The following is a 23,475-nucleotide window of genomic DNA, read 5'->3' on the forward strand; positions in this document are numbered from 1 at the left end:
GCCGCGCATGCGTCGGCCGCCCTCTGGCAGGGCGCTTCTAGACTGTACGGACAGCATCTCATGATTCAAGAACGCCGTAACTTCTGGAGCTGGATCCCAAGAAGACGTGCAGAAAACGCAAACTGTCCACGCTGGTGGTCTGCCTCACCCTGGGCGGCCCTGAAGCGTGCGGAAGGCTTCCCGGCGGTTTGTTTCTACGCGGATCGCGGGAGCAGCAGAAGGAGCTCCAGTGCACGTGCGTCTTCTGAGTTCTTTCACCTTGAAGGAAGAGGTGGCCTTCGACTTTGCGGCAACGCCAGCAGCTTGGCCGTTGGGGCTGCTACGCCGCAGCCGCTGCCGCACGCTCGGCGAACAGAATCCTCGCTTCGAAGGACAGGAGCACTGCGTGCGAAGCGGAAAAACAGCGAGAACAGGGCGAGTGAGGCCTTGGTGCCGAAAACGAGCTGCCCTGCTACCCCAGAGAAGGCAGCGGCAGCCTTGACACCCCCGCCTCCACTTAGAGTCAGCTGCGTTGGTCGCAATGAGTAACTTGGCAGACTACGGGAGTTCTCTAGGGGGCTCTGTGGGAGGGCCCACTGCATCTCTGCAGCGGCTGCATCAGCAGCCGCAGCTGCATCAGCAGCAGCAGCTGCTGCAGGCGGCTATCCGCATCACGGAGTTGTCTAGCAAAGTGGTGAAGTTCACCCTCAGCAACTGCGATGCATCCATTGCCAACGCTCTCAGGAGAGTCATGGTGAGCGAGAGAGGAGAATCCTTTCGAGTATCCTTCTGAGTCTGGCTATCGAGCATCATGCACGCCGCACCGGCCGCGTGGCGTGTGACTCTTGCGAAGCGCTCCTCAGGCTGAAAATGCAAGACAGCGCAGTCTGGTGTAGCACCTGTAGATGGAAGCGGGAGATGGAATGGTGCAGGCAGCACGCAGCAAGTCTGGGTATCCGTGTTCATGACGTACGAATTTGCATGCATGCATGCATGCATGCATGCGTGCGGACGTTTGCGTAGATATCGGAAGTCCCCTCGCTTGCCATCGATTTGGTGACTGTTTTCGAGAATACGAGCGTTCTGCACGATGAATACATCGTCCACAGGTTTGCCAAGCACGCCAAGCTTCCCCATCGGTTCCGCCGTTTCTGCATGCAGCCAACGGACGCCTCGTTTTGCTGTGATTAGACGTTAGCGGCTTTTTGTGTCGACACGCGTTCGCATTGGTGGGCTTCGTAGTGTCGGTCTCACGGGGCTACCCTTCTCAGGAATTCTTAAATTGCATGTGTAGATGTACGTGTATCTGTGTTTATGTACGTGTACATATGTGTCTGTTTTCTTCGACTTAGATTGGGTTTGTTACCCATCGACAGTTCGAGCGTCGAGCGCTTTATCTCAAGAGACGTGAGTTGCGCCGTTTAGAGCGTAGAGGGACCACAGCCGCCGGGGCTTGCACGAAGGCGCGTTCGAGGTGGCGCTGATGCGTTTTTTGCTGCTGCTGATGGCTCGCATGACAAATGCCTTCGTGATGTAGCTTGAGCATTATCGGCTGCCAACTCGGGAGGGCAGGGGAATGGGGAGGGGGGGAGGGCAGCCGCTTATCCTTGCTGCTTGTCTGTTTGCATACTATGCTCTTTAATTTTTCTCTGGAGCGCTAGTGTCTTTTGGCTGCACTGTGCTGTCTTGTTGTGCTCTTGTTGTTGCTGCTGTGTTTGGTTGTGCTGCAGCAATGCTTGTGTTCAGATCACTGCGAGCGGTGCTCCGTGAAGTACACTCTAGACGCCACGGCTGCAGAAAGCGATTACTTGGTTGTTACGCATCTGGACTTGGTGGCGGAGAGGACGATCGGCGGCATCACGGGGGGCCCCCACGGGGGGCCCCCTATGCCCGTACCCTCTCCCCAGGACATGCAAGCGGATGGCTTTGCAGTAAGCGCTTGGGCCAGAGCATAAGTTCGCCGCAATAAAAGCTGCACGTGTCATGAGACGAGTCATGTTCTTGCACTCCGTCTCTACCGTTTGGCGCTTTTGCAGTGTCGAGGGTGCTGAATACACAAATGGAATAGAGTCAGAGTCGAGATGTCTGGTTAAAAATAAAGCTTTTGAAAAGGCATTCCTGGGGCTCTGCGCTCCTGCATATTTTCAATCAATGTGTTTCGTTGCATCCCACACGGGGTCATGGCTTCAAATGATATCGCGCTGTACGCATGACGGTTGAGCAGCCAGCCTATTTGTATGCACAGCTTGTTTTCGCTCTTCGCGCAAATCCGAACATGGGACTCTGATGAAATACGCTGCACTCTGGGGTGATGTGCTCAGTCGGGTATTCCCATCGTGAAACTCCGGAAGAACCAAAGTGTTAGCATGTCTTGTCTTGCGACCAAGGTAAAACGTTTGTTGCTGTCCGCCCTCCGCGGTTGTGCGCCTGCTGAAAAGCATGTCTGCGGGTGCAAGGCCTTCTTCTTCAAGAGGGAGAGGGAGAGGGGGAAAGGAGAGGGAGAGGGAGAGGGGGAAAGGAGAGGGAGAGGAGGGGGAAAGGAGAGGGAAGAGATTATGAAAAGGTAGGAGCAGGCAGAATGCGGCCGGGCGTAAGAGGCAAAGCGTGCAGGTTCAGAGATGTTTTTTGGCGGCTTGTCATGAGGGTGAAGCTCAGAGCGAGATGCTTGACACTCGTAGAGCGGCGAGATCCGTGGCATAAACGCAGGGCTGACGGGGAGCCAAGAGAGCGCATGCATTCTTTTGCTGCGGCGACTGCCACGGTCTGCCAGGTAGACGGCGCCGTGTAGCGAAAACTGGGGAAGCACCGAGAGAAGGAACGGTTTCTGGTACACGCTGGGGTGTATGAACACAGGGCATCGGAAAACTTCACGCGAAGTGGAGCCCGGTTGCAACGGCTACGTACAAGTGTCGCCCTATAATCCAGCTGAATGAGGAGATGCTGCAGACGGCCTCGGCACAAAGCAAGAAGGAAATGTACGCGATTGCCTTAGCCACGAGAGCACCGCAAAAAGCGCCGCATTAGCTGCACTTCCTCCTTGCACCGCTCGCTGTTTCGCCTTTTTGAGTATGCAATAAACATAAAGGTCACCGCTCGCCTCTCCCGGTGGCATAATTTTGTTCTTTCACTACTTCATGCAAGTCTTGTAGCTGCCCTTTTTTGCGACCATCATTTGCTGCAGTGCGGACTCGTGTCCTCGTAAAGTTTTTACGTTTGAAGATGACACAGCCGTTGGAGGTCCGTCTTGCATGCACAGACTGGGCTCTCGCGCCATATCGCTTCTCCGCTGTCATTTCGCCGGCACTTCTTGCCCAGCCTCTTCCTTGTATGCTGCCGTCGTAGATGTGGAGTGCTTTCTGTGTCTCGCTGTGCGGTGGTTGTGCCCGCGTTGCCTCCAAGAGTATCTATCTCCCTCCCGTCACTTCGTTTCCTCCTTTTTCGTCTCCTCTATCTGGCTTGCTCTCTCTCTCTGAAACGGGCTGGCATGCTTTTCTGCGTATCTGTCTCGCTGGCCAGATAAACACAGGGCGTGTGCTCCGCTTGCTGCTTCCTTTGCTTTCGGTGTTGCTATTTCCTCCATCTGTGTGTCTTCCCTTGCCTCTTCGTCTTGCTCTGTTGAGGAGGCACCGCGGCCTCTGGTTCGTGCTTTCCGCTTTCTGCTCTTGAGCCGCTCACGACACAGTCTTCTCCTGCTGTTGCTGACCAGCGCCGCTCTTTATGTTGCTTCTGACGCACGTCTTTGTCTCTGCAATGACGTATTTACTCTTGGGATCTCTCCCTCCCTCTCCTTGTTTCGTTGTTGCGGCCTCAGGAACTGGAATCCTAAGAGTTGCGAATCCACTGGACTGCATGTACAGTGCACCCCAACACTTTGCGCTGCAAATGTTGTTGGTGTTCTCTGCATGGCCTTTGCTGCTGCCGCAGTTGGTGTTGCAGGTAAACGCGAGTGTTTTCAGAACGAGAATCACTGCGTATGCGCTGCAGGTTCTGTGATCAATGTACCAAAAAGGCCAAGGAGTTATCGCTACGGGAGGCCATCCGCGTTGCTCCAGATGAACGGACTTTCCACTTTACTGTGGAGGTATGCACAGCACTTTTCGCTTTGGCAGTCGCCTGCACCTTCATGCCTTCTGCAGCCTAACTCCGTGTGGCGGCACTTCCTTTCTGTCTGCTCTTCGGTCTTCTGCTTCTCTGCCGACGTACTGCACTGCCTTACTTGAACGCCTGGTTGCTGCTACTGTCGCTCACTGCCCTGCTTGGTGCCGATGTTTGCATGCATGGAAGAAACGCCCGCGAATATATGTGCGTGTGCGAGCACAGTCCACAGGCGTGATGCCGGCGGAAAAGATCGTACAGATGGCCTTTGATATTCTCAGAAACAAGTTGTCAGATTTAGAGACGCACACTGCCGCTGCCGCCGCGAGAGCCACAGGGCAGCAGCATCAGCAGCCGCCACAACTTACAGCTGTAACAGAACTTTGAATCCTTGTGCGGCAGTAGCTAACTTGCAGTCAGAACTGCTCGAGCGGCAACTGCTCATGCGGCGGTATCTATAGGTAGGGCAAATGCACCCTTCAGCGCTGTAGCCTTTTGTGGTTCTCGCTTTTAGAATACGAGTTACGACACAGAGACTTATTTTGGCGAAGCTCGTTTGTTCGCGCACTGCGGGCTGTCTGTACACACGAGAGATGGTGTGTGGAGTTGCTGTCCTGCTGCTGGTGCAGCAGTGCGTAACTGTTGCTAGTGATGACGTAGTGTTCACAGCTTGCTGCGTCAAGTTCAATAATCGTTGTATTGCAGTTGAGTGATACATACTACTGCTGCACAGATTACCTGGGGTGTGCAACAAACTGGTAGAGCCTCCTGTAGGACGCTTCGTGTAGCAGCACCACTAGTGGCTTAAGGTTTTGTTGCACTAAAACCACAGAGAAAACGGCCGCATGCAATGGGTGTGCGAGATTTTCCCTCTATTTTAGCCAAATCTGGGTAGCGAAAAACATCATCGCTATGCATTCTCTAACGTTGCAACAGCACACGGCTTGCCGAGTATTTCAGCAGGCCGGCTTGCTACAACAGCAACAACAGCAAGCACGCATTTCAATTTGTAGCATTTGGATTGGAGAATCTTCCTGCGCAGGGAATTAAAAAAAATCTCGCTCCGCGCTTGATCCCTTTTGCAGTCTATGGTCAAAGAGGAAGGGCATGTGAATCCACAGATCGATAGACTCCTCACACACAAAGCCTCCGTCAGCCACGACCTTAACCGTAGCTGCTGCTGCCTCTGTCCCTTCCTCGTCAAACAACAGAGCCACCTAATGTATAAAAGCAAAGTACCTTGTTTTTAAGCACTAGGAGGATAAGCGCCTCTTGTTGCGGCATGAGCCTTCTTTGTTTAGATCCAAAACTATTTCCTCGAGTACATCAATCAAGGAGCAACAGTCCGAGTATGTCTAGGATTGAATGTTCGGTAGCCGTATGCAAGCCCATAGAACTTCGCAAAGCTCTTGATCAAGCATAAAGAACTAGGTTATGCTCTTTATTTTCGCTGGATCTGCCTCAATTCCCGCAGCATATAGGATCGAATTCCCCCCAAAATATTCTGTATGGAAAACGTGCACTGGCGCGTCTTCACTTACTATGGCTGGTTCAGCAGTTACTGAATCGCACGCCCTAGATTCCTGAGGTGCTTGTGAATGTCTCGGATAAATACGAGGACGCCATTCATGCAGGCACCCATCCAGCTCTTCTTGATAAGTTCATGGAAGTCTCGACTAACTGCCGCGTGAAGCCGGCCGTAGCCTCCTTGCCCATCGTTGCATTCTGCTGCCCTTCGGCGAATATAAGTTCTAGGCACTGCTCTAACGTAAACAGGCAGACTGCCAACCCTATGCCGTGTCCTCAGAACACATGCCTCGTTGCTGCCAAGCAGTTTGCTTCCGCTGCGCCCAGTCCTTTTGTTCAAGTTCTCCTGACATTTTTAATGGGCTTGCAGTTTTCGAAGTGCATGACCCAATTCCCCACAAGAGAGGCAGGTGCGCTGCTAGGGAACTGCCGGAGGCTGAAGACCCACGTAGTTCCCCTTGTACATCTAACAGTGGCTGATGAGAATATTCGAGTATTTGTTCTTCCTGGCGGCCGCCACCCCTTCAAGGTCGGCATAGCCTCATCGACGCATCCAGAAGTATTTCATTGGTAAACAAATCATGCCTTTCTTCCGCTTGTCGAGTTACTGCGTTCACATCAAGCTGCAGGCCGGCCTCGGCCTCCCCAACCAGCGTTGTGCTACTCTCTACTTCCATCGCCAGAAGCTTTAATCGGACTGCTGCCGGAGAAATCATATTCCTGTACTACCAAGCTAATTGACAGAAGCCATGGCATTCGATGTAGGGAACCCTGGTACTCCACTTCATCCACAGCCACTTGATGATAGGGAGCATCTGCCTTGGACCATCCAGCGCTACAAACTGTAACACTTCATCGAAGGTCTCCGTATTGAGACAATCAACCCCAGACTCAATGCGAACCTAGTAGACAGTTATATAAGGTTTCTAAAGGCGCTCCAATCTTTGCCTTGCCTCACCCCTCAGAGCCTCCACATGAGGGGAGAAAGCCAGCTAAAGTCAGTGTTGTTGCATCCTCCAAGCACTCCGAGTATTCCTAGCTAACTGCGCTCAGCATCTGACGCACAAGCAAACAACATTGTTTTTCGCTGTAGCTATGCAGCACTGCTGCAATAAATAAGAGGTACGAAGGGCCAAACCAATCAGCCGACTCCTCGTTAAGTCTTGGTCAATAGAACTGGTGTAGTGGATGGTGTGCAGGCGTAGTTCAGCCCTCTACAACATGGATTAATATCGCTTCCTCCGGGGATCATTTTTGCAGAGGATCTGTTATTGGGACTGTTGGAATCCGCTAGGGGTGGGTTTTAGGCTAGTGGTGGAACTAGAGAGAACCATAAAAGTGGTCCTATCTGTCCTGTATCCCCCGAGATCCCGTTACCCAATTGTTATTCACGCGTTCCTCAAAATCTTTCTACAGCGTAGACCCAAGTTTGCTTTGGACTACAGAGAGTAAGCACTACAGAAAATGAGCAAATGCAATGCGTATTATTGGCGTCTAAGTACATCTAGTTAAACTGCGATGTCGATTAGTTGTCTCTGCGAACGTGAGAAAAGTCAAACATATGGGTTCTTGATGCCATGAATTCAAGGACCCTGTGTGTGGTCGGCCAGAGAATAACTCCCTCTGGAAATTTATATAAAAGTATTGTAGTTGGTGTCTTGGCTGCTGCCGCGGCTGCCTCTGGGAGATCCTACGCGAGGACGTTAAGGCGAGCTCCCAGGGTCGTGCGCCTCCCTGAGCTACCTGCATTGCCAATTAGAACTCCTTCCTGGTGATTTAAAGCCAAAGGCCGATTGTTCTTATTTACCTGTCGGGCTTCGCTGCGTTGAAACCAGTGACGCCTCCCTCGTGGTCGGCTCTCTGTTTCTGCTAGAGCAGCACTCCAACAAGAATAAATCATTCCCCCCAGTTTTATTTCTTGAACTTTCGCGTTTTGCAAGGCCTATTTTGTCTTTGCTCATTCGACCCTTGTTTCAGCACTACATTCATCGTGGGGCCTTGGGTGACAATCCCCGCGCTTGCCTCGATAGAGATTTAACTCGCTCCCCGTGCACTTTCCGTTTAGACATTCCTTCCGTGCCCACTTAGACCCACACGAATTTGCAGTAAATTGTTTTCACAAGCTTCTTTGCCACGTATACAGCCTAAGGGTGGCCTAAGAATGCGGAATTCCGCGTGCATCCTATACGTTCTCTGCGGGCTGCTAGCAGCAGCATCGCCAATCGTGGTGGCAGCATCAGAGAAAGAATCTGACGCAGAGCCGAAGGACTTAAGGGTTCAGGAGGACTCCGAAGCTAGATCTACGCTTCCAGCAGAGACCATCATGCCGATCGCGTCCCCTAGGTCCCCCCGTCGGGGGCTTTCCACGAAGGCATTTGCTTTTGCGGCTGCACTGGGTGCTTTGGTGCTCATGGTCGCAGCAGGGGTCACAGTTTCTATGAGGCGGGAGGCCCCTGGCCCCCCACCTGTGCCTTTGCCGGAAGAACAACCTCCGCCACCCCCTCAACAACCAGAAGAGCTCCCGGAAGTTCTTGCACGCAAGCTTCTTCTTCCAGAGGGCCCAGACAAAACAGCTGCGGCTCGCTTGGTTGGGGCTTTTTTCAAGTATCTTGACGACATAGAAATGCCTAACTCCGTCTTCTCCCCCGTGTCCGTTCTCTCGGTGTTATCGGTTGTTGCAGAAGGGGCCTCCTGGCCTGTGGAAGAAAGACTGCGCGGATGGATCACTGAACCTGCAGTCTACACGCTTCCGGAGGATCTAGAGGGCTGGCCACACAGGGATGCCCTCAAGGCGCTGCAGGATTACTATGGACCAGAATCCCCCGTCATCGACATGATAGCCGAGTTGTGCGTGGATGAAGACATACGCGACACCCCAGGATTTGCCGCTTTCGAGAAACGCGTTTCCGATCGCCTCGGATACTCCCCGATTAGATCTATGGATTTTACGCAGGTTGTTCGAACAACGAGCAAGATTAACGCGAGAGTAAAAACGGTCACAAGGGGGAAAATAGAAGAATTTTTACATGCACCTATGCTCGTCGGAGCCTCCCTCGTCCTAGTTAACGCCTTTTATATGAAGTCGGAGTGGGCTTCAACCTTTCTGCCTGAACTCACAAGGCAAGGGACTTTCAAAGCATCTACCCCATTTGGTGTGACAAACAAGCGGGCGAAGTTCATGGAGCAGGTGCTAAAGCCTGGGTCGTATCACATTTACCAGGAAGAGGGAGTAACAGTCCTAGGCCTACCATACAAATACCCCGGAGCGGCCATGTACATTTACCTACCAGAAGACGCGGAAGAATTTCGCATTAAAATCAATGAAGACCCTACTCATCTCAGTAGGCTCGTTGCAAAAGCTCGTGAAGCTTCTGTTTCAGGAACAGGTTCCTCTGCAGCAACCACGCCACTGAAGCTGCGTCTTCCAAAGTTTCATCTCAAGACCTATAAAAATAAAGTAGGTTTAAGTGATTTGTTAGGTAATCTGGGACTCGGCGAATTCCTGCTATGGGAACAAAGCATTGCGAACTTGGGGTTGCCACCTGGGGGACGGGTGACGGGCATTTTTCATCAAGCGGATCTGCAGATTGACGAGGAAGGGACAGAAGCAGCAGCAGCAACAGTTGCGATGCAGCCAGAGCCAGTCTCTTCATCTCCAGATGCTATTGAGCTGTCGGTTGACCGGACCTTCTTCTTTGAAGTGAGACTGGAACGGGGACCAAGTGCGGAGCAGGATCTTACTCTCCTCGCAGGAAAAATCTCCGATCCCAGTCTTCTACAGTGAAAATTGTGTGTGCTTGCAGTTGTTGCTTTTGCAGCAAGCGGGGCTGCTAAAAGCTTGGCAAACTGTGGGTTGCTGCACCGCTGAACCATGCGTAGCGATGGTGCTTACTTGTTTTATCGAGCAGCGGGAAATCGAGCTTGCAGATGGCCAAGCTGTAGTGGGGCGCTGCGTCATGCACATCTCGATCATAATAGGAGCTTAAAATATATGGCTAGTGGCTTCCGCTGCTCGTAACTGCAATTCGAGAATATAGTAGATCGATCAAATGCATTGTCGTGTACTCCTGGCTGGCACGCGCTCGAGGTGCTCTGTTCAAGTAGGCGTGAGTTCGACGAGCGATTAGCGGGTACAGGGGGGCGCACCCTCTAGAGAGGCCTCTCCCCGCATGCAGAGACCCTGTTGAGTGGCGGCACCAGCAAGAGGAAGGAAATGTTTTTAAGTGACACTGGCTCGAGGCCGAGTATCTTCATACGGAAGTCCTAGCTAGGGCGCTACAGCTTATTCTTATAGTGGTGCAGAGTGTAATTCTACAGCTTTCTTCGCGCCTCACGCTGCAGCTCCACAAGGTGCGCCTCGTACAACAACGGATTTCGGCTATTGCTGGGGCAATTAGAGGCTTCACCGAGACTTTTACTCGATGCGCTAGTGCTGGTGTACTCAAGCTTCATGTGCAGGACCCCCACACTTTTCTCTGCGCCCTAGATGTTTCGTGAATTCGACGGGTCCGCATGTGGGGCATCGTTCGACCAGCTTCCTACTGCCATTTATGGGTGTCAAAGGCTTGGGATGAATACACTGCGCCAAAGCAAGAAGCCTTGGGCTAGTTGCCTCCCTGGGCATCCAGACGCTCACGACGAGTGCATGGCCGCAGGTCTGTACCCGTAAAAGAGCGCCTCCGTTGCGACACGGAGATTGACCTAAGCCCATAGGAAATGCATTAGCAGGAAAAGAGGCAACGTTCGGTAATGCACTGCCCAAGCAAGCAAGATGAGGAGTAGTTTCCGTCTCCTCCGTCATTCAGATTCCTGACTGCGGGGAGCAAGACTTTGAGAAACTGACTACACGCCACTTTGCGTCCTTTGAAGCTAGTACTGCGCTTTGAGCAACCTCCGATTCACTATTATTGAACAAATCTACACTAACAAGTTGCTAGGGGACGCCAGAAGCCGAAAACAGGAGACGCAGCACTTCAGGGAGACCACTACCAGAACCTCTATGTTTTTTACCAGGCCGTGCAGATTTCATTTTCTGTAGGCTCAGACTAGTTGCTAGCACCTGGGTAGCCGTAAACTGGCACGCGTTATGCATCAAGCACAACAAAAGTCGCAGGTAGGCTTGGCGTATCACAGACCATGCTAAGGAGCGATCGGCATGATCGTACTTAATGCCGATGACCCTATGTCAAAAAAGAGCCGCTCTTAAGCCACTCAAATTACTTAGCAGTGTCAGATTTGGCGATTCGCTTCGCGTAGCTTTCAGCAACTGCGCATCTTGCTTGTTGCTAGACAACCGGTCCTAATAGATCTGATATCTCCCCGCATGACAGGTGTCTCTTCTCCCTCCCGCGCGGTTGTCGGCCGAAATGCCCTTCCCTGTTCCTCCTTTCTTTGTTATTTTTGAAATATATGTTTTTGGTATGTCTTAGCCCTTTGGTTGCGACTTTCTGTCCTACACGTACACCTGGCCCTTCCCGGGTTCTGCTTCGCTCCTCCACTTTGCGGCTCTCCGTGGTAAGCGTGAATCGCGAGTCGTTTCTTCAGCGGTCTTCATCGTCACTATGAGGCAGAAAATGCATTACTGGAAACATTTGTCTCACATTGGATCTCGCATGCTGGTCGCTCGCGTCTTACTCCTGCTGTTGGCAACAGCAGCGGCACTAGCACCAGCTTTCCAAGTAGAGGCAGCAGGAGCAGAAAGAGCCGAGGAGGAACACCCACGGGACGAGAGTGTCGAGCCTACTATAGTATGGCCCTCAGATGTACACTTACAGGTGCCCTCTTCGCCCTCAATTCGACGAACGCCTTCCGTTACGCCTGTTTTGGCCGCTGCTCTGTTGCTTTCTCTGGCAGTGGCGGTAGCCTCAGGAGCAGCATTTTATTTCTTGAAGAAGCCTTTGGCACCCGAGCCACTCCGCCCTCCTTTACCTCTAGAGGATGAGGAGGCTCTTAGAGCCAAAGCGTCTCGAGTGCAGCTGCCGGAAGGCGTGGATAAGACCTCTGCCGGTCGATTGTTTGGAGCGTTTTTGGATTTGAACGACGTGGAGAGCAAGCCTAACGCGGTCTTATCGCCATTGTCGATTCTCTCAGTGTTGTCCATTGCCGCAGAGGGGGCGTCCGGGCCTGACGCACAAGCGGTGCGCGATTTGCTCTCAGATCCCACAGTGTACAGACTTCCTGAAGCGCTAGAAGGCTGGCCACATGCAGAACGGTTGAAGAGTATAAAGCAATATTTGAAGGACGAGGCTCCTGTCATTGATATGCTTGCCGAGGTATATGTGGATAAGGGTCTGGAAGGCGCTCCCGGACTTGATGCATTCACGCAGCGTATCAACATGCTCCTAGGATATCCAGCCCTTCAGACTGTGCCATTCACTGAAGAGCAAGCGGATTTGCTGAACGAAAGGGTCTCCAAACTCACTAGGGGAAAGTTGACCGAACTCTTACCCGCCTCCGCTATTACTCAGTCGCGTCTCCTACTTTTGAACGCCGTGTATTTTAAAGCTGGGTGGCGTACCCCCTTCGCACCTGAAGACACAAAGAAAGACATTTTTAAAGCCCTCACCAAAGATGGTGTAAAAGAAAAGCAGACAGACTTCATGCATGGGATGTTGGAGGCCGGATCGTATCGTAAGTGCACAGTGGGCTCGGTGCAAGTTCTGGAGTTGCCCTACAACTACCCTGGGGCGTCAATGTATATTTACGTCCCGTCTGACATTAAGGAATTTGAGGTTCAATTGCGTGAGGATCCTTCTCTTCTCTCTAACCTCGTTGACCAATCCAGAGGGGCCGATGGTGCGCAGTCTAGCGAGGGTTTATCTTCCGCATCGCTGGAACTTGCTCTTCCCAAGTTTCACCTAGAGGCTGGTGCGAATAAGACGGAAGTTCTTAAGGTGCTGCGTAAGCTGGGTATAACCTCCTTTCTGGAGCAACCAGGCACCGTCGATGGAATAGCGGAGGGCGTAGGACTGCGTGTTCAAGCAATTCAACATCAAGCGGACCTGCAGGTTGACGAGGAGGGGACCGAGGCTGCAGCCGCGACCTTCGCAACGGTGCCAGATGGCCCCATGCCTCGTGTTGAATCTACTAGCATGAAAATTGATACGTCCTTTCTTTTCGAGATAAGGTTGCAACAGGGAACGGAGGCAGCGCATGACCTGGTCCTCTTTGCCGGAAGATTCGCCGACCCAGACGCTGAGTGATAAGGCGTTTGCCTTGTCATGCAATGTTTCTGCTTTTGCAGCTAACATTTCTGTAGACAGCGTCCGTGACTGTATGGTTCTTTGCTCGCTGGTTGAATCCAACAAAGCTTGTGCGGCAAATGGTGTGTTACATTATTCGCTGTGTCATTTACGAAACTGGGCAGGGAACTTTATCACGGATTGAATAGTATAGTTGTGCCAGCGCCTGTATGTGGAGGCACTGCATTTCGTCTGCACGTTTTATCGTACTGTGCTTTGTTCTTCGAGTACCGTAAACTGTTTTCTTCAATGCGCTGTGGCTGGACTATGGATCCCAACGTTTTCCACTGGGTGTGCAGACACGCAGCAGTGCACACACGTAGTGCCCTTCAGATTCAAGGGGTTCTCGAGGTAGTTAGGAAACTTGGGGCAGGACGGAAAGGAGCGGCTGCGAAATGGGGAGCAGTGATTGGGGGGCAGCCATAGTGACTTAGGTGGCCATAACAGCATCGCTCTACTTACCCATTTTTCCAAACGCTTTTCAGTATCAGTGTGCCGATAGGCGGCTGGGAGATCCGATGAAGCAAGAACAAACGGTGTCGCCCTTCAGGGAGCAGGGAAAGGAAATTACTGCTGGAAGTCTGGGCTAAGGCCTTCGCGCAGCCCTACGTGTACGAATATGCTTTACCAAACAATGGTTACCATATTAGCACCTGTAAGTGGACGACTACTACGTCTTCACCAAAGGTGTAAAGCAGCAAAACGAGCATGGCGCAGCACTCCCCTTCTAGGAATCACTATGCACGGAGGGGCACCGTTTTGCTCTTGCGTTTCCACAGCTTCTCTTCAATTATACCTTCCCCTTTATTTAATTTACATGCTTACCTGTTTTCTCGGCTAACGGGGCTCTTTGCCGCCATGTAGGGGTGCCTGTGCTTTTTTAGCGGTAACTGGACCTTTCTCCACTTACACAACTTTAAAATTGTTTTGGAACTGACTATTTGGTTTGGCTGCTCGTACAGCCTATTTATCGTGGAGTCGAGCTACATCGATACCGTCAGAGACAATGCTGTGTGTACGTGGTCTAGATGCGATGGGCAACTAGCTGCAAATGCTCGAAGTGGTAAGAGGGTGCAGCAGCAATTACCCTAACTGACCCTCTCCGCTCAAGTCGGTAAACCGAGGGGTGCATGCAGGAAAGAGAGCTCTTTTTCAGGAAAAATCCCTTTCTATTACGTATGCATTGTATCCAGACTTGACTCCGTGCAGAGGTCCTAGATGGAGCGCTGCACAATTCTTTATTAGTAGGTAGTTGAGTAAAACTAGTGCAGAAGAAAATGCCAAAGTGCAGCTCAGCCTGCTAAATTCACTGCTCAGCTCCATCGCGCGCCTTCGTATTCCTTACCTGTCCGTCGAGACACAAAAGGTGCACGACAGCACGAAAGCTTTCGCCTTAGCATCAGCTTCCAAGCACGCAGGAAAGTAAAAAGCAGCGCGAATGAGAACGCCAAAGTAGCCATCAGTAGATAGAAAAAATTGGACAGGGAAAATAACACGCACGCTCGCCAAAAACAAAGGGGAGATCAAACCAACACGACCGTGGCGGCTTGATGGCTCGCTAACATTGGACCCTTGACATGTGTAAGCCTCCTGGTGCTGGAAATCACAGTGCAAGCAGGACATGTGAATGAATTTCAAAATGCCTACTAATTTAGAAGTGCGTCCGGGCCTTGTAGAGCAAGCTGTGATGCAATTACAGCCGGTGGAAGCAAGATGGTCGAAATCAAGATCCTAGTTGAGGCGCAAGAAACGGTGCAGAGACACGATGCCCCATGCTGCCCGCGCTAATATCTGAGGGTAGGCAACACCAAAGACATAATAACCTGGAGCATTTGGAGCAATACTCAGAGTCGGAGCTAACTTTTCGGTAAGAGCATGCGCTGTGAGACCACCAATGAACGCAAGAAGTACAGTCCATGGCGACTGGGTCCGAAAATTCTCCCTCAGGCAAAGATGCATGCCACAGCTCTCCCGGGAATACCCAAGGATGACGTTCTCTACCCTCACGCAGTCCAAACTCCAGAGCACTGTGTCTCGGCGCTCAAGAGTTCTAGACACCAGCAATTCTACAGCTCCTTGAGGATCCTCCGCCTCCACAGGAGGCCCTTGCCTACGCGACGAAGTCCGCCAATACAATTCGGTGAGTTCAAAACTTCTAACAAAACCACTGTTAACGACTACCTGGAACCTTCAACTTGGAAAAAAAAATCACGTAAGAGCATTGATCTTTTTCAGGGAATCGTTGATCTTTGTAGGCACATGGCCGCAAACTTTATCATTTGGTCACAGTTGGATGCAACTCGCAGAGCCCATGGCTTCACCAAAACCAAGGCCCAGAAAATATAGCCGACCGCCTCTTATCATAATTCTGTGCTTGTCGGTCTTGGGATTTGCGTACACTTTCGCGTGCACTACCCAGCATGTTTTTTTAACCATCAGGTTCCAATCGGAGGGGGATTCCAGTTGAGACCAGAGATGCGAGAGAGCGACGGGTACACGACTGTACTGTTTACTTACAAACCCAATCATAACGAGGCAGGAAATCAAGCCAAGCAGTAGGTTTATTGTGAACATAAGGTCTTCGCAAATGCAGAGGTGTGCGGTTGGTGCTCGCTTTATTTCTACCTGCCTTAGACTGATTCGCAGTGGCGGTATTATGGTCAATGGGCACGTGGGTCATGAAGGCATGCCAGGCCGCAATAAAAATCTTCGGGTAATTGTAATAATAGTCTTAGGAAATCCATAAGCTCCCAGGTATGAGGCAAGAATAATTGAGCGACCTCCTGAGCCGTGAGAGAGAGCTGGAGCAAGGGATGAAATGGGCATAGTTGCCGTGTCTGTGAAGAGCAACGTAGGTGTTATTCTACCCCTTGACCTCCTGCACTCCAGCAACAAAGTTGAACAGATCAGGCCATATATATTCAAAATGGCCAAAAGGTTCTGCGAAGATCCGGCCCTTGGAAAGTGGCACGACTTCAGCTGCCGACAGTCTGGTCAACAACAGTGCATACTCCTCTGCCGCGGGAAGCATACCAGACCACTACAGAAGACCAGGGAAGCTATTCTGATGTACGTTTTGAGCCTCACTGCCACCCAAAGAACAGGATCATGCAATTTGCGAGAAACACCTCAGCGGGGCAAAGTTGGAATGCACAGGTGACAGAGCCTACGCTTTGTATTTAACACACGGCAGGTCGTCCTTGACGTGGTACTGCTTCATCTCATCTTTGATTCTGGATATATGGATGTTGACAATGGCAGCAGATGCATGGATGCTATAAGCATCCGAGTTACGCACCTTTTGTATCTTTTGTGAAGCGTCATGGAGAAGAACGGTTGCGCTGCATGGTAGTGAACTGCTGGGGGTAGCGAAAACGCGTCCACGGCCCTCTTAGTGATGTCATCGAGAGAGTTTATAGCGAAGTCATACTGCAGGAGGCACACAAGACAGCGAACAACTCTAGGGCTATCAAAGTCCTGAAAACTTTTTCTAGGTTACAGTAAAGGCGATGTTTGTTCTGGTCAGCAAATGGTGACCCTGCAAACAGTGCCGGGATTGCTTCACCCCTCATCACACCGCATAAAGGTTTTATCCCTTTCTAGATACCGCTGTTCGCTTACGTTAAAGCGATTAGAATAGTAGGCAACAGTTTTATACCGGGGACAGCCTGTAGCCTGTTGGGAGAGAATAGCACTCATCGCTACGTCACTAGCACCGGTTGTAAAAAACGCAAGTAGCCCATATTCGGGCAGGGCGAGAGCCAGAGGAGTTTTGAGACGGCCAATAAGCGTTTCTTGTTGTGCCACCAGCCTCCTCTGTCCAGGTCTCGTAGACGGTGTTTTCTCAAGTACATCAGTCAAAGAAGCTACAATGCGAGCAAGTCCACAAATGAAATTTCAGTAACACCACGCAAGCCAAAAGAACGTTGCAACGCTTCTCAGAAAGCGTGAAGACAAAGGTCATGCTCAATCTTCACTGCATGCTGTGAAAGCTTTCGATCTCGCGGAAAATAGCTTTGAGATGGCTCGGCGCACAGCTCAATACGGTGCGCAGGACGAGAATCAGATGGCCAGTTTGATGGCAGCTCGTCATTATTCAGCCCACCCGCGAACTCGCGAACTCCTTCCTTCCTATTTACTCACTTTTGTCCTTCCGCAGGTGGAAGTTGTTCAAACGCGTTCTGTGATGAAAAACCACCAGCAGACCCACGAAGACGGGCTGCAAGCCTAGAGTGGTCTACTGCTACTGCGCTGCTGGGCCACCCACAAAGAGATTCTGCACCTGTTTGTTTAGGCACTGCCTGTACCACGCTCACCAAATGTGAAAGCAGCGTTGTTGACGAGACCAGGAGTTGTTTCTTTCTAGTGCGTCCTGGTACACTGAGATCCGCAACGCACAGCTGTGGTCGCATGCGTGTCCTTTATTGGGTCACCCTTGACATGCCTAGAATTACGCAGGGGTGCACGAGTCCAACGTAGAAGTCACGGAAAATGGTGGTAGCCGCGAATCCGAAGTAAAAGACCACTAAGCTCCCGTGACCTCCTTGCCTATCGTTGCATTCTGCTGCCCTTCGGCAAATGTAACTCCCAGGGCTGCGTTGACGAGGAAACAGGCAGACTGCACTTCTTTTCCGTGTCCTAAAAAAAATCTTCACTCTGCATCCAATGTCGAGTAACGCTAGCAACTCTTAGCCAACTGTATGAACCAGTATCAGCGCAAAATTGACCAGTGGGACGCATCCATCTGCGGCTCTCTGATATGTGGTCCCCTCCACTCCGCCTCACTCCGAGACTAGGAGGGGGGCGGGGTTTTCGTTCTCCGAATGCACCTTCGTTGCTGCCAAGCAGTTTGCTTCCGCTGCGCCCAGTCCTTTTGTTCAAGTTCTCCTGACATTTTTAATGGGCTTGCAGTTTTCGAAGTGCATGACCCAATTCCCCACAAGAGAGGCAGGTGCGCTGCTAGGGAACTGCCGGAGGCTGAAGACCCACGTAGTTCCCCTTGTACATCTAACAGTGGCTGATGAGAATATTCGAGTATTTGTCCTTCCTGGCGGCCGCCACCCCTTCAAGGTCGGCATAGCCTCATCGACGCACCCAGAAGTATTTCATTGGTAAACAAATCATGCCTTTCTTCCGCTTGTCGAGTTACTGCGTTCACATCAAGCTGCAGGCCGGCCTCGGCCTCCCCAACCAGCGTTGTGCTGCTCTCTACTTCCATCGCCAGAAGCTTTAATCGGACTGCTGCCAGGGAAATCATATTCCTGTACTACCAAGCTAATTAACAGAAGCCATGGCATTTGATGTAGGAAACCCTGGTACTCCACTTCATCCACAGCCACTTGATGATAGGGAGCATCTGCCTTGGACCATCCAGCGCTACAAACTGTAACACTTCATCGCAGGTCTCCGTAGTGATATACGAAGCTTCAAAACCCGATCGGCACACCTAGACTGCGTGTTGTTGCATCCTCCAAGCACTCCGAGTATTCCTGGCTAATCGCGCACAACACAAGACACGCCTTCTTTACTCAAGGTAGAACAATCCTGCAATGGAAAAGGCAGCTAGACCAATTCGTCAATTCAGTACTCCTTTTTAGTTATGGAGCTAGTGTAGCAGATGGTGTGTAGGTGCTCTTCATGCTGCTGAATGTGAAGAATCACACAAGCTTCGTGCAAAACGCGAGAATTTGGACGCCGTTGACCATTCTGCATACTAGCGTCGACTTGGTATTTGTACTGGAAGCACCAAAAGATAACGTCTGGCACGCAAACGCGAGCACAGCAACTGTGTAAAGCCTTCGGTCTCTTAAAGCCTTCTTTAAAGGCCTCCTAGGTAGAGAGCACCTGGGAATAGGGCTGGACCGTGCCGACTGTGGGGGTTCAGCCTGGAGTTCTCCGAGAGGGCAAATCTTGCGTAGTGCTTTTGCATGCATCCGGTTGCCCCGCATCACTGGTTTTGGCGCTATATTTAAATCCGCAATTCGTGGGGCCTAAGAACGAAGCTGACGACGCCTGAGACTCCACCACTGACACTTTGGTGTCTCTTTGTTGCAAGGCCCTATCTTGATGGGGGTTACTAGCAAGGGAAGCGACTGCAGTTGTTGCTACAGGAGATGATCCTCTGAATACTATGCGCACATCTCTTTGAAACTAGGCGCTTTGCGCCAGTACCCTTAGCTGCGCGTGTCGTCATTCCTCTATCGAGGCGTTTTTCCTCGGGCAGTTGTGAAATCTGGTGCAAACTCCGTCCTATTGTGGTTGAGGCTGGTGTTTTTGCAGGCGCGTGCGTAACCCCAGCAGCATATTCTACGGCTGCGCTTCGTGGGGTCAATATATATATACATACATACATACCCCCGTGTTGTTACACTGACGACGGACGTCCTTAGAAGAAGCTGCATTGGGACACTGTGGGAAGCTCAGGTCTCACACACCTAACAAGACGAAGGAGTCTAGGAGCCGCTTGATATGTAAGAGGCTCATCGAATAAAAGGTGTACCTGGAATGGTTAAGGTAAGCGCAACAGTTCCTAACGCCAGCTGCAGACCGAGGCGTAAAGGCAAGCGCTGCTCTGCGGACTCTTCCGACACACTTGCTCACTATGTGGCTGTACGAATCATCCCTTGCTGCGTTTACAACAGGTACGAATTGGCAAAACTAGAGGGTTTACTGCTGCTTGCAGTCTGGCTTCTGGTCGGGACCTTTACCGTCAGCGCCTGTGATGCCCTGCAGCAATTGGAAAGCGGCAGACGAAAGCGGCAGTATACCACCGGAGACACACACGCACACACACCCTACACCAAGAGAAGAGACAACCGTATACAACAAGCCAACGCGTTCGTGTGTCTCAGTACCTTGGCCGCACCTTTGAGAGAACGCGGCGGCTCTTCATCAGAAGATTCCTCGTCTTCTTCGCTCTCGTCGCTGTCGCTGCAACCCACCACACATCAGAGCAACCCCACTGCATAAGACGCTCGCGCTTTGCAGCCACACGTTGTGGCAGCACGAAGAGAAGAAAGTACTCATTTCCGCTTCCCCGCTCCCCCTCTGCCCCACTAACTGACAATTCTTCATCGTTGAGATCATAGTCTTCAAAGTCCGAATCATCGTCCACTTGACCCAAGAACCAGTCCACAGCCCGAGGGATTATCTTGTCCTGATAAAAACAACAACCCCACCATTCCGTTTCAAGAAGACATCCAAAAGCCGCGCTCCCTCACCTCCTCACTCACCACCCGCGAAACCTACAACCTTTTGAGGGTTGCCTGTGCGTGACATCTGTGATGCAGCGAAAAAGACGCACTCTGATGGTGATACCAATGTCGTAGTCGGCCTCAACGACCATCTGCAACTCCTCGACCTGCACATAGAAGACACACAGACACACACGCACAAAGACACATAAAAGACACACACACACACATACACACATACATAAAAGCCCCTTGAAACAAGAAGTCCACAGAGCCATCCTTACGAAAGGCTCCACAGCACCTTGCGCGTACTGCGTTTCCCTATATGTATACATATACACACATTCCGGAGGCAGCCAGCCGCAAGAAGAGAGCGATAAGGAAAGAAAGAGAGCGAGAGATAGGAAAACAAAGAAGAGACCTATAACCCGCCGTCTAGGCGCGTGCTGTGCGCTAGCCTGAAACGTTGCGCTTCCCACCTCCTTTTCTTCCATCTGCTCGAGCTTCTCATCGGAAGGAATTTCGTGGTCGACGAAGAGGTTGAAGAAGGAGTTCGCGTCCACAGTCTCGGCTACCGTTCGTGTTTGCTTTGTCTTTCGGTTCCTCTGCTTCCGAATCACGGTTTTCTTCGTGACATCCTTGCCCTCCAGCCACTCAATCGGCGTGCTGTGAGTGCTTGTCAGCTCCGCACCACGGCCTCCTGGAGCTACAGACAGCCGGTAATCCTTTACTAGCGTGAGCGGCTTGAAGTAGGGATTCTCAACAAAAGTAAATACCAAGCGGAAGCTCTCGGGGTGAGGAGCGCCTGCCTCCGGCTTCGCGGATTGCTGCTGAGAGGCACCTGCTGCGCCCTCAGTAGGAGAAAGCCACTCGCACTGAATATTCCGCAAATACGCGAGAGGACCCTCGTCGTGCTCCTCAATTATATCTGCCAACAAGCGATTCGCCTTAAGAGCTCGCAGCCAGAAAGAGGGCAGCCCCTGAAAATCGCAGTCCAACAACATAGAAGGAACGACATACAGCCATACTGACCGAGATAGATACAGAAAGACAGAGAGTCATACGGAGAAACATATATAGGCATACACATACATACAGACACCCACAGACATACACATACACATATATACATACATACATGCATACACACACGTATATATACATATATATATATACATATATATATACATACACATACAGACATATACATGCATACATACATATAACATATATATATATATACACATAGAGACCAGCATCCTCGTATTGCTGCAGCTAGGCAGGCGGCAACAAGGCGCTTTTTCCCAGGAAAAGGGCGATAGAGCATCGCAGCCACCCTAGAAAAGAGACGCCCTGTGCTTAGAAGATTCGCATTTCGCATGTAAACACCCCCCTCAGCTGGCAGACGCTCTCCCTTCCCTTCCTTACCGGCGTTCCAGTGGCCTCAGTCTCTGCGGACTGACCCTCCGCACCCTGGGGAGACAGCGCTTCGAGCCGTTTCTGGTAGAGGGGCTGATACTTCGCCTCATATTCAAGCTTAAGGCGCAGCACTGCTGCCTCGAAGACTGCCGAAAGAGCAGCGTGCTCTTCCTGAAGGCAGCCACGCAACAGCTCTCTAGCGGACCGATCAGGGGCCCCTCCCCCGTGTTCAAGAGAGAATATCGCCCTTTTCAGTGCTGCATCTTCTTAACGGAGGCAGAAGAGGTCGAGAAGCAACTGTAAAGCGTCCTATATATACATATGCACGAGGGCAGGCAGAGGCCCCCCAAAAGCCGCGCGCAGAGGGGGCCCATACACCAGGTGCGGCGTTTTTTCGCAGAAAAAAATACGCCGACGCGTTCCCTCCAGCTAGTATTATCAAGCCCCCTCCCCCCCCGTACTGCCCGCCCTTGAATTTTATTCCCCTTGTTGCTGCCCTAAGCTCCGTGAGCGTTTCAATAGGCACAAGCCAGACACACGCTCATGTACGAATACCTGCAGCTCCTTCAGCTTCACCACAACTGCCCTCTCCGAGGCGGACAAGGACTCCTCTATTCCAGCCAGCTCGACCTCCCCCCCATCTGAGCCGAGCACGCATCCAAAAATCGCCTGATTCCCCTCGCTGCACGTCTACAAGCAGCCTTTTTGCCCCTAAGAAAGATCCGAAGGAGAGCGTGTTTTTCTCCCCCTTCTCTCCCCGCTTGCCCCAGCTACCACCCCCCAAGGGAGACGCCACCACAGGGACTGGAAATATCGGCTCCCACGCAAAACTCGAAAAGGGCCGCTAGCAGCGCTCTGTCTCTTCACCGAAACGCGCTGGGAACGCACCAACTGTCACGCGCTGAAGCGCTCCAGTGAGAGCTTCCATGTCCTTTACGACGCAAGCACAACGCAGCACCCACAAGGAGAAGGCGAAAAGGTTCAACTTCCTCTTCCCGCAGACACGAAAGGGCCCGCTCTAAGCAAGCCCGCAGTCCAGGAACGTCCCCAGACAGCGACGGTTGCAGTGCGAAATCTCAGATGGAAAGCAAGACACGCTCAGGAAGCCGAGGCATGCCAAAGTGCCTCAAGGCCCCTCACGGGGAAGGCGAGGAAGTTCGTGGGGTTCCCACGCCGCGTCCTTCCCCAGGAGGGAGGGAGAGCCACACGCGTCGTTGGGCACGCCTGTGTTACGCATCGGGGCAGGAAAGGCCTACTTTCTTGTCTTGCGCCATCTCCGGAAGGAAGCGGTGAGGGTTCTGCGTTTGGAGAGTCGCGAGGTGTCGAAGACTCAGGTGCGCGCAAGAAAAGAGCCGAAGCAAGACGAGCGCGCAATCTCGAGGGCTTATTGCTCAGAGTCGAGGACGTCGAATGTATCGACTCCAGACAACCTTGCAGCTTGGACGGAGAGAAAGAAGGGAGAAAGGGGAAGCAGAAGCCGCGGATTTAGAGTTGGTGACTCGTTTTGCAGACCCCTCCTCCCCGACACAGGCCACAGGACCCCACCCCCCTGTGGCTTCTGGCAGGCAGCAGCTGCAGCCGCTGCAGCTGCTGCCTGCCAGAAGCCACAGCCGCTCTCCGCTGCCCCCTCCCCCGCCTTCCGATGTCGAGACCCCTAAGCAAAGACGGCGTTTTCCCTGCCTTCATTTAGAAAAAAAGGACCAGAATATTCAATTAAGCATGTCTATGCCCATCCGAGTCGTCAAAAATAGTTCCAAAGGTCTTCCTGCCCAGAGCAGGACGCGGTGTACGGACACCGGGAGGAGTAGGCCATGCGATCATTGCTGCCGGGCAGCGCGGAAGCCAAGCCGGTTTATGACTCATTGAGATACTTCGCATAGAGTTTTCAGAACACGGTAGCACCAGAAGCCGCATTAGGCGCATTCTTCGGCTTAACACGCTGCAGTCTCTCGCGCGTAGAGCCAGAAGAGGGGCTCTGCGGCGGAAAAATTGACTGGGTTCTCTCGCAATTATCCTTCCTG

At 51.9% G+C, this 23,475-nt stretch overlaps 4 protein-coding genes across 4 annotated transcripts; 3 read left to right on the forward strand and 1 right to left on the reverse strand.

Moving 5' to 3' along the window:
• The first annotated feature begins 520 nt into the window (after positions 1 to 520).
• Positions 521 to 4,461, forward strand: LOC34621668 (DNA-directed RNA polymerase II subunit rpb3). The gene is made up of 10 exons (XM_026334335.1): positions 521 to 733; positions 1,003 to 1,088; positions 1,332 to 1,386; positions 1,752 to 1,910; positions 2,301 to 2,366; positions 2,833 to 2,954; positions 3,161 to 3,216; positions 3,791 to 3,830; positions 3,964 to 4,060; positions 4,300 to 4,461. The coding sequence occupies exons 1-10, from the start codon at positions 521 to 523 to the stop codon at positions 4,459 to 4,461; spliced, it is 1,056 nt and encodes a 351-aa protein (XP_026190120.1).
• A 3,301-nt stretch (positions 4,462 to 7,762) lies between these two features.
• On the forward strand, positions 7,763 to 9,385 carry LOC34621667 (serpin-Z2A). The gene has a single exon (XM_026334336.1). It carries the CDS (start codon positions 7,763 to 7,765, stop codon positions 9,383 to 9,385), a length of 1,623 nt encoding a protein of 540 aa, XP_026190121.1.
• Positions 9,386 to 11,162: 1,777 nt separating this feature from the next.
• Positions 11,163 to 12,803, forward strand: LOC34621666 (serine protease inhibitor 42Dd). The gene has a single exon (XM_022734864.2). It carries the CDS (start codon positions 11,163 to 11,165, stop codon positions 12,801 to 12,803), a length of 1,641 nt encoding a protein of 546 aa, XP_022589047.2.
• A 6,705-nt stretch (positions 12,804 to 19,508) lies between these two features.
• On the reverse strand, positions 19,509 to 22,728 carry LOC34621664 (nucleosome assembly protein 1;2). Its single transcript, XM_022734863.2, has 9 exons — positions 22,711 to 22,728; positions 22,343 to 22,385; positions 22,010 to 22,095; positions 21,464 to 21,625; positions 20,515 to 21,015; positions 20,146 to 20,202; positions 19,907 to 19,998; positions 19,697 to 19,772; positions 19,509 to 19,568 (listed from the first exon to the last, which is right to left on the reverse strand). Exons 1-9 carry the CDS (start codon positions 22,726 to 22,728, stop codon positions 19,509 to 19,511), a joined length of 1,095 nt encoding a protein of 364 aa, XP_022589046.2.
• Between the last annotated feature and the right edge of the window lie 747 nt (positions 22,729 to 23,475).

The sequence above is a fragment of the Cyclospora cayetanensis genome, unplaced genomic scaffold (genome assembly GCF_002999335.1).
Source record: "Cyclospora cayetanensis isolate NF1_C8 unplaced genomic scaffold, CcayRef3 CcayRef3_contig_4, whole genome shotgun sequence".
In the NCBI taxonomy this organism is placed as follows: Eukaryota; Apicomplexa; class Conoidasida; order Eucoccidiorida; family Eimeriidae; genus Cyclospora; species Cyclospora cayetanensis.

Excerpts from the sequence above, each read along its gene's own strand:
- LOC34621664 (XM_022734863.2), bottom strand. Across the intron at positions 20,203-20,514 it reads AGCAGATGGAAGAAAAGGAG|GTCGAGGAGTTGCAGATGGT; the intron begins GTGGGAAGCGCA and ends TTCTATGTGCAG. Across the intron at positions 19,999-20,145 it reads ACATTGGTATCACCATCAGA|GACAAGATAATCCCTCGGGC; the intron begins GTGCGTCTTTTT and ends TGTTTTTATCAG.
- LOC34621667 (XM_026334336.1), top strand. The coding sequence starts at position 7,763 with ATGCGGAATTCCGCGTGCATCCTATACGTTCTCTGCGGGCTGCTAGCA.
- LOC34621666 (XM_022734864.2), top strand. The coding sequence starts at position 11,163 with ATGAGGCAGAAAATGCATTACTGGAAACATTTGTCTCACATTGGATCT.
- LOC34621668 (XM_026334335.1), top strand. The coding sequence starts at position 521 with ATGAGTAACTTGGCAGACTACGGGAGTTCTCTAGGGGGCTCTGTGGGA. Across the intron at positions 1,089-1,331 it reads GATGAATACATCGTCCACAG|ATTGGGTTTGTTACCCATCG; the intron begins GTTTGCCAAGCA and ends TCTTCGACTTAG. Across the intron at positions 2,367-2,832 it reads TGTCTTGTCTTGCGACCAAG|GGCATCGGAAAACTTCACGC; the intron begins GTAAAACGTTTG and ends GTATGAACACAG.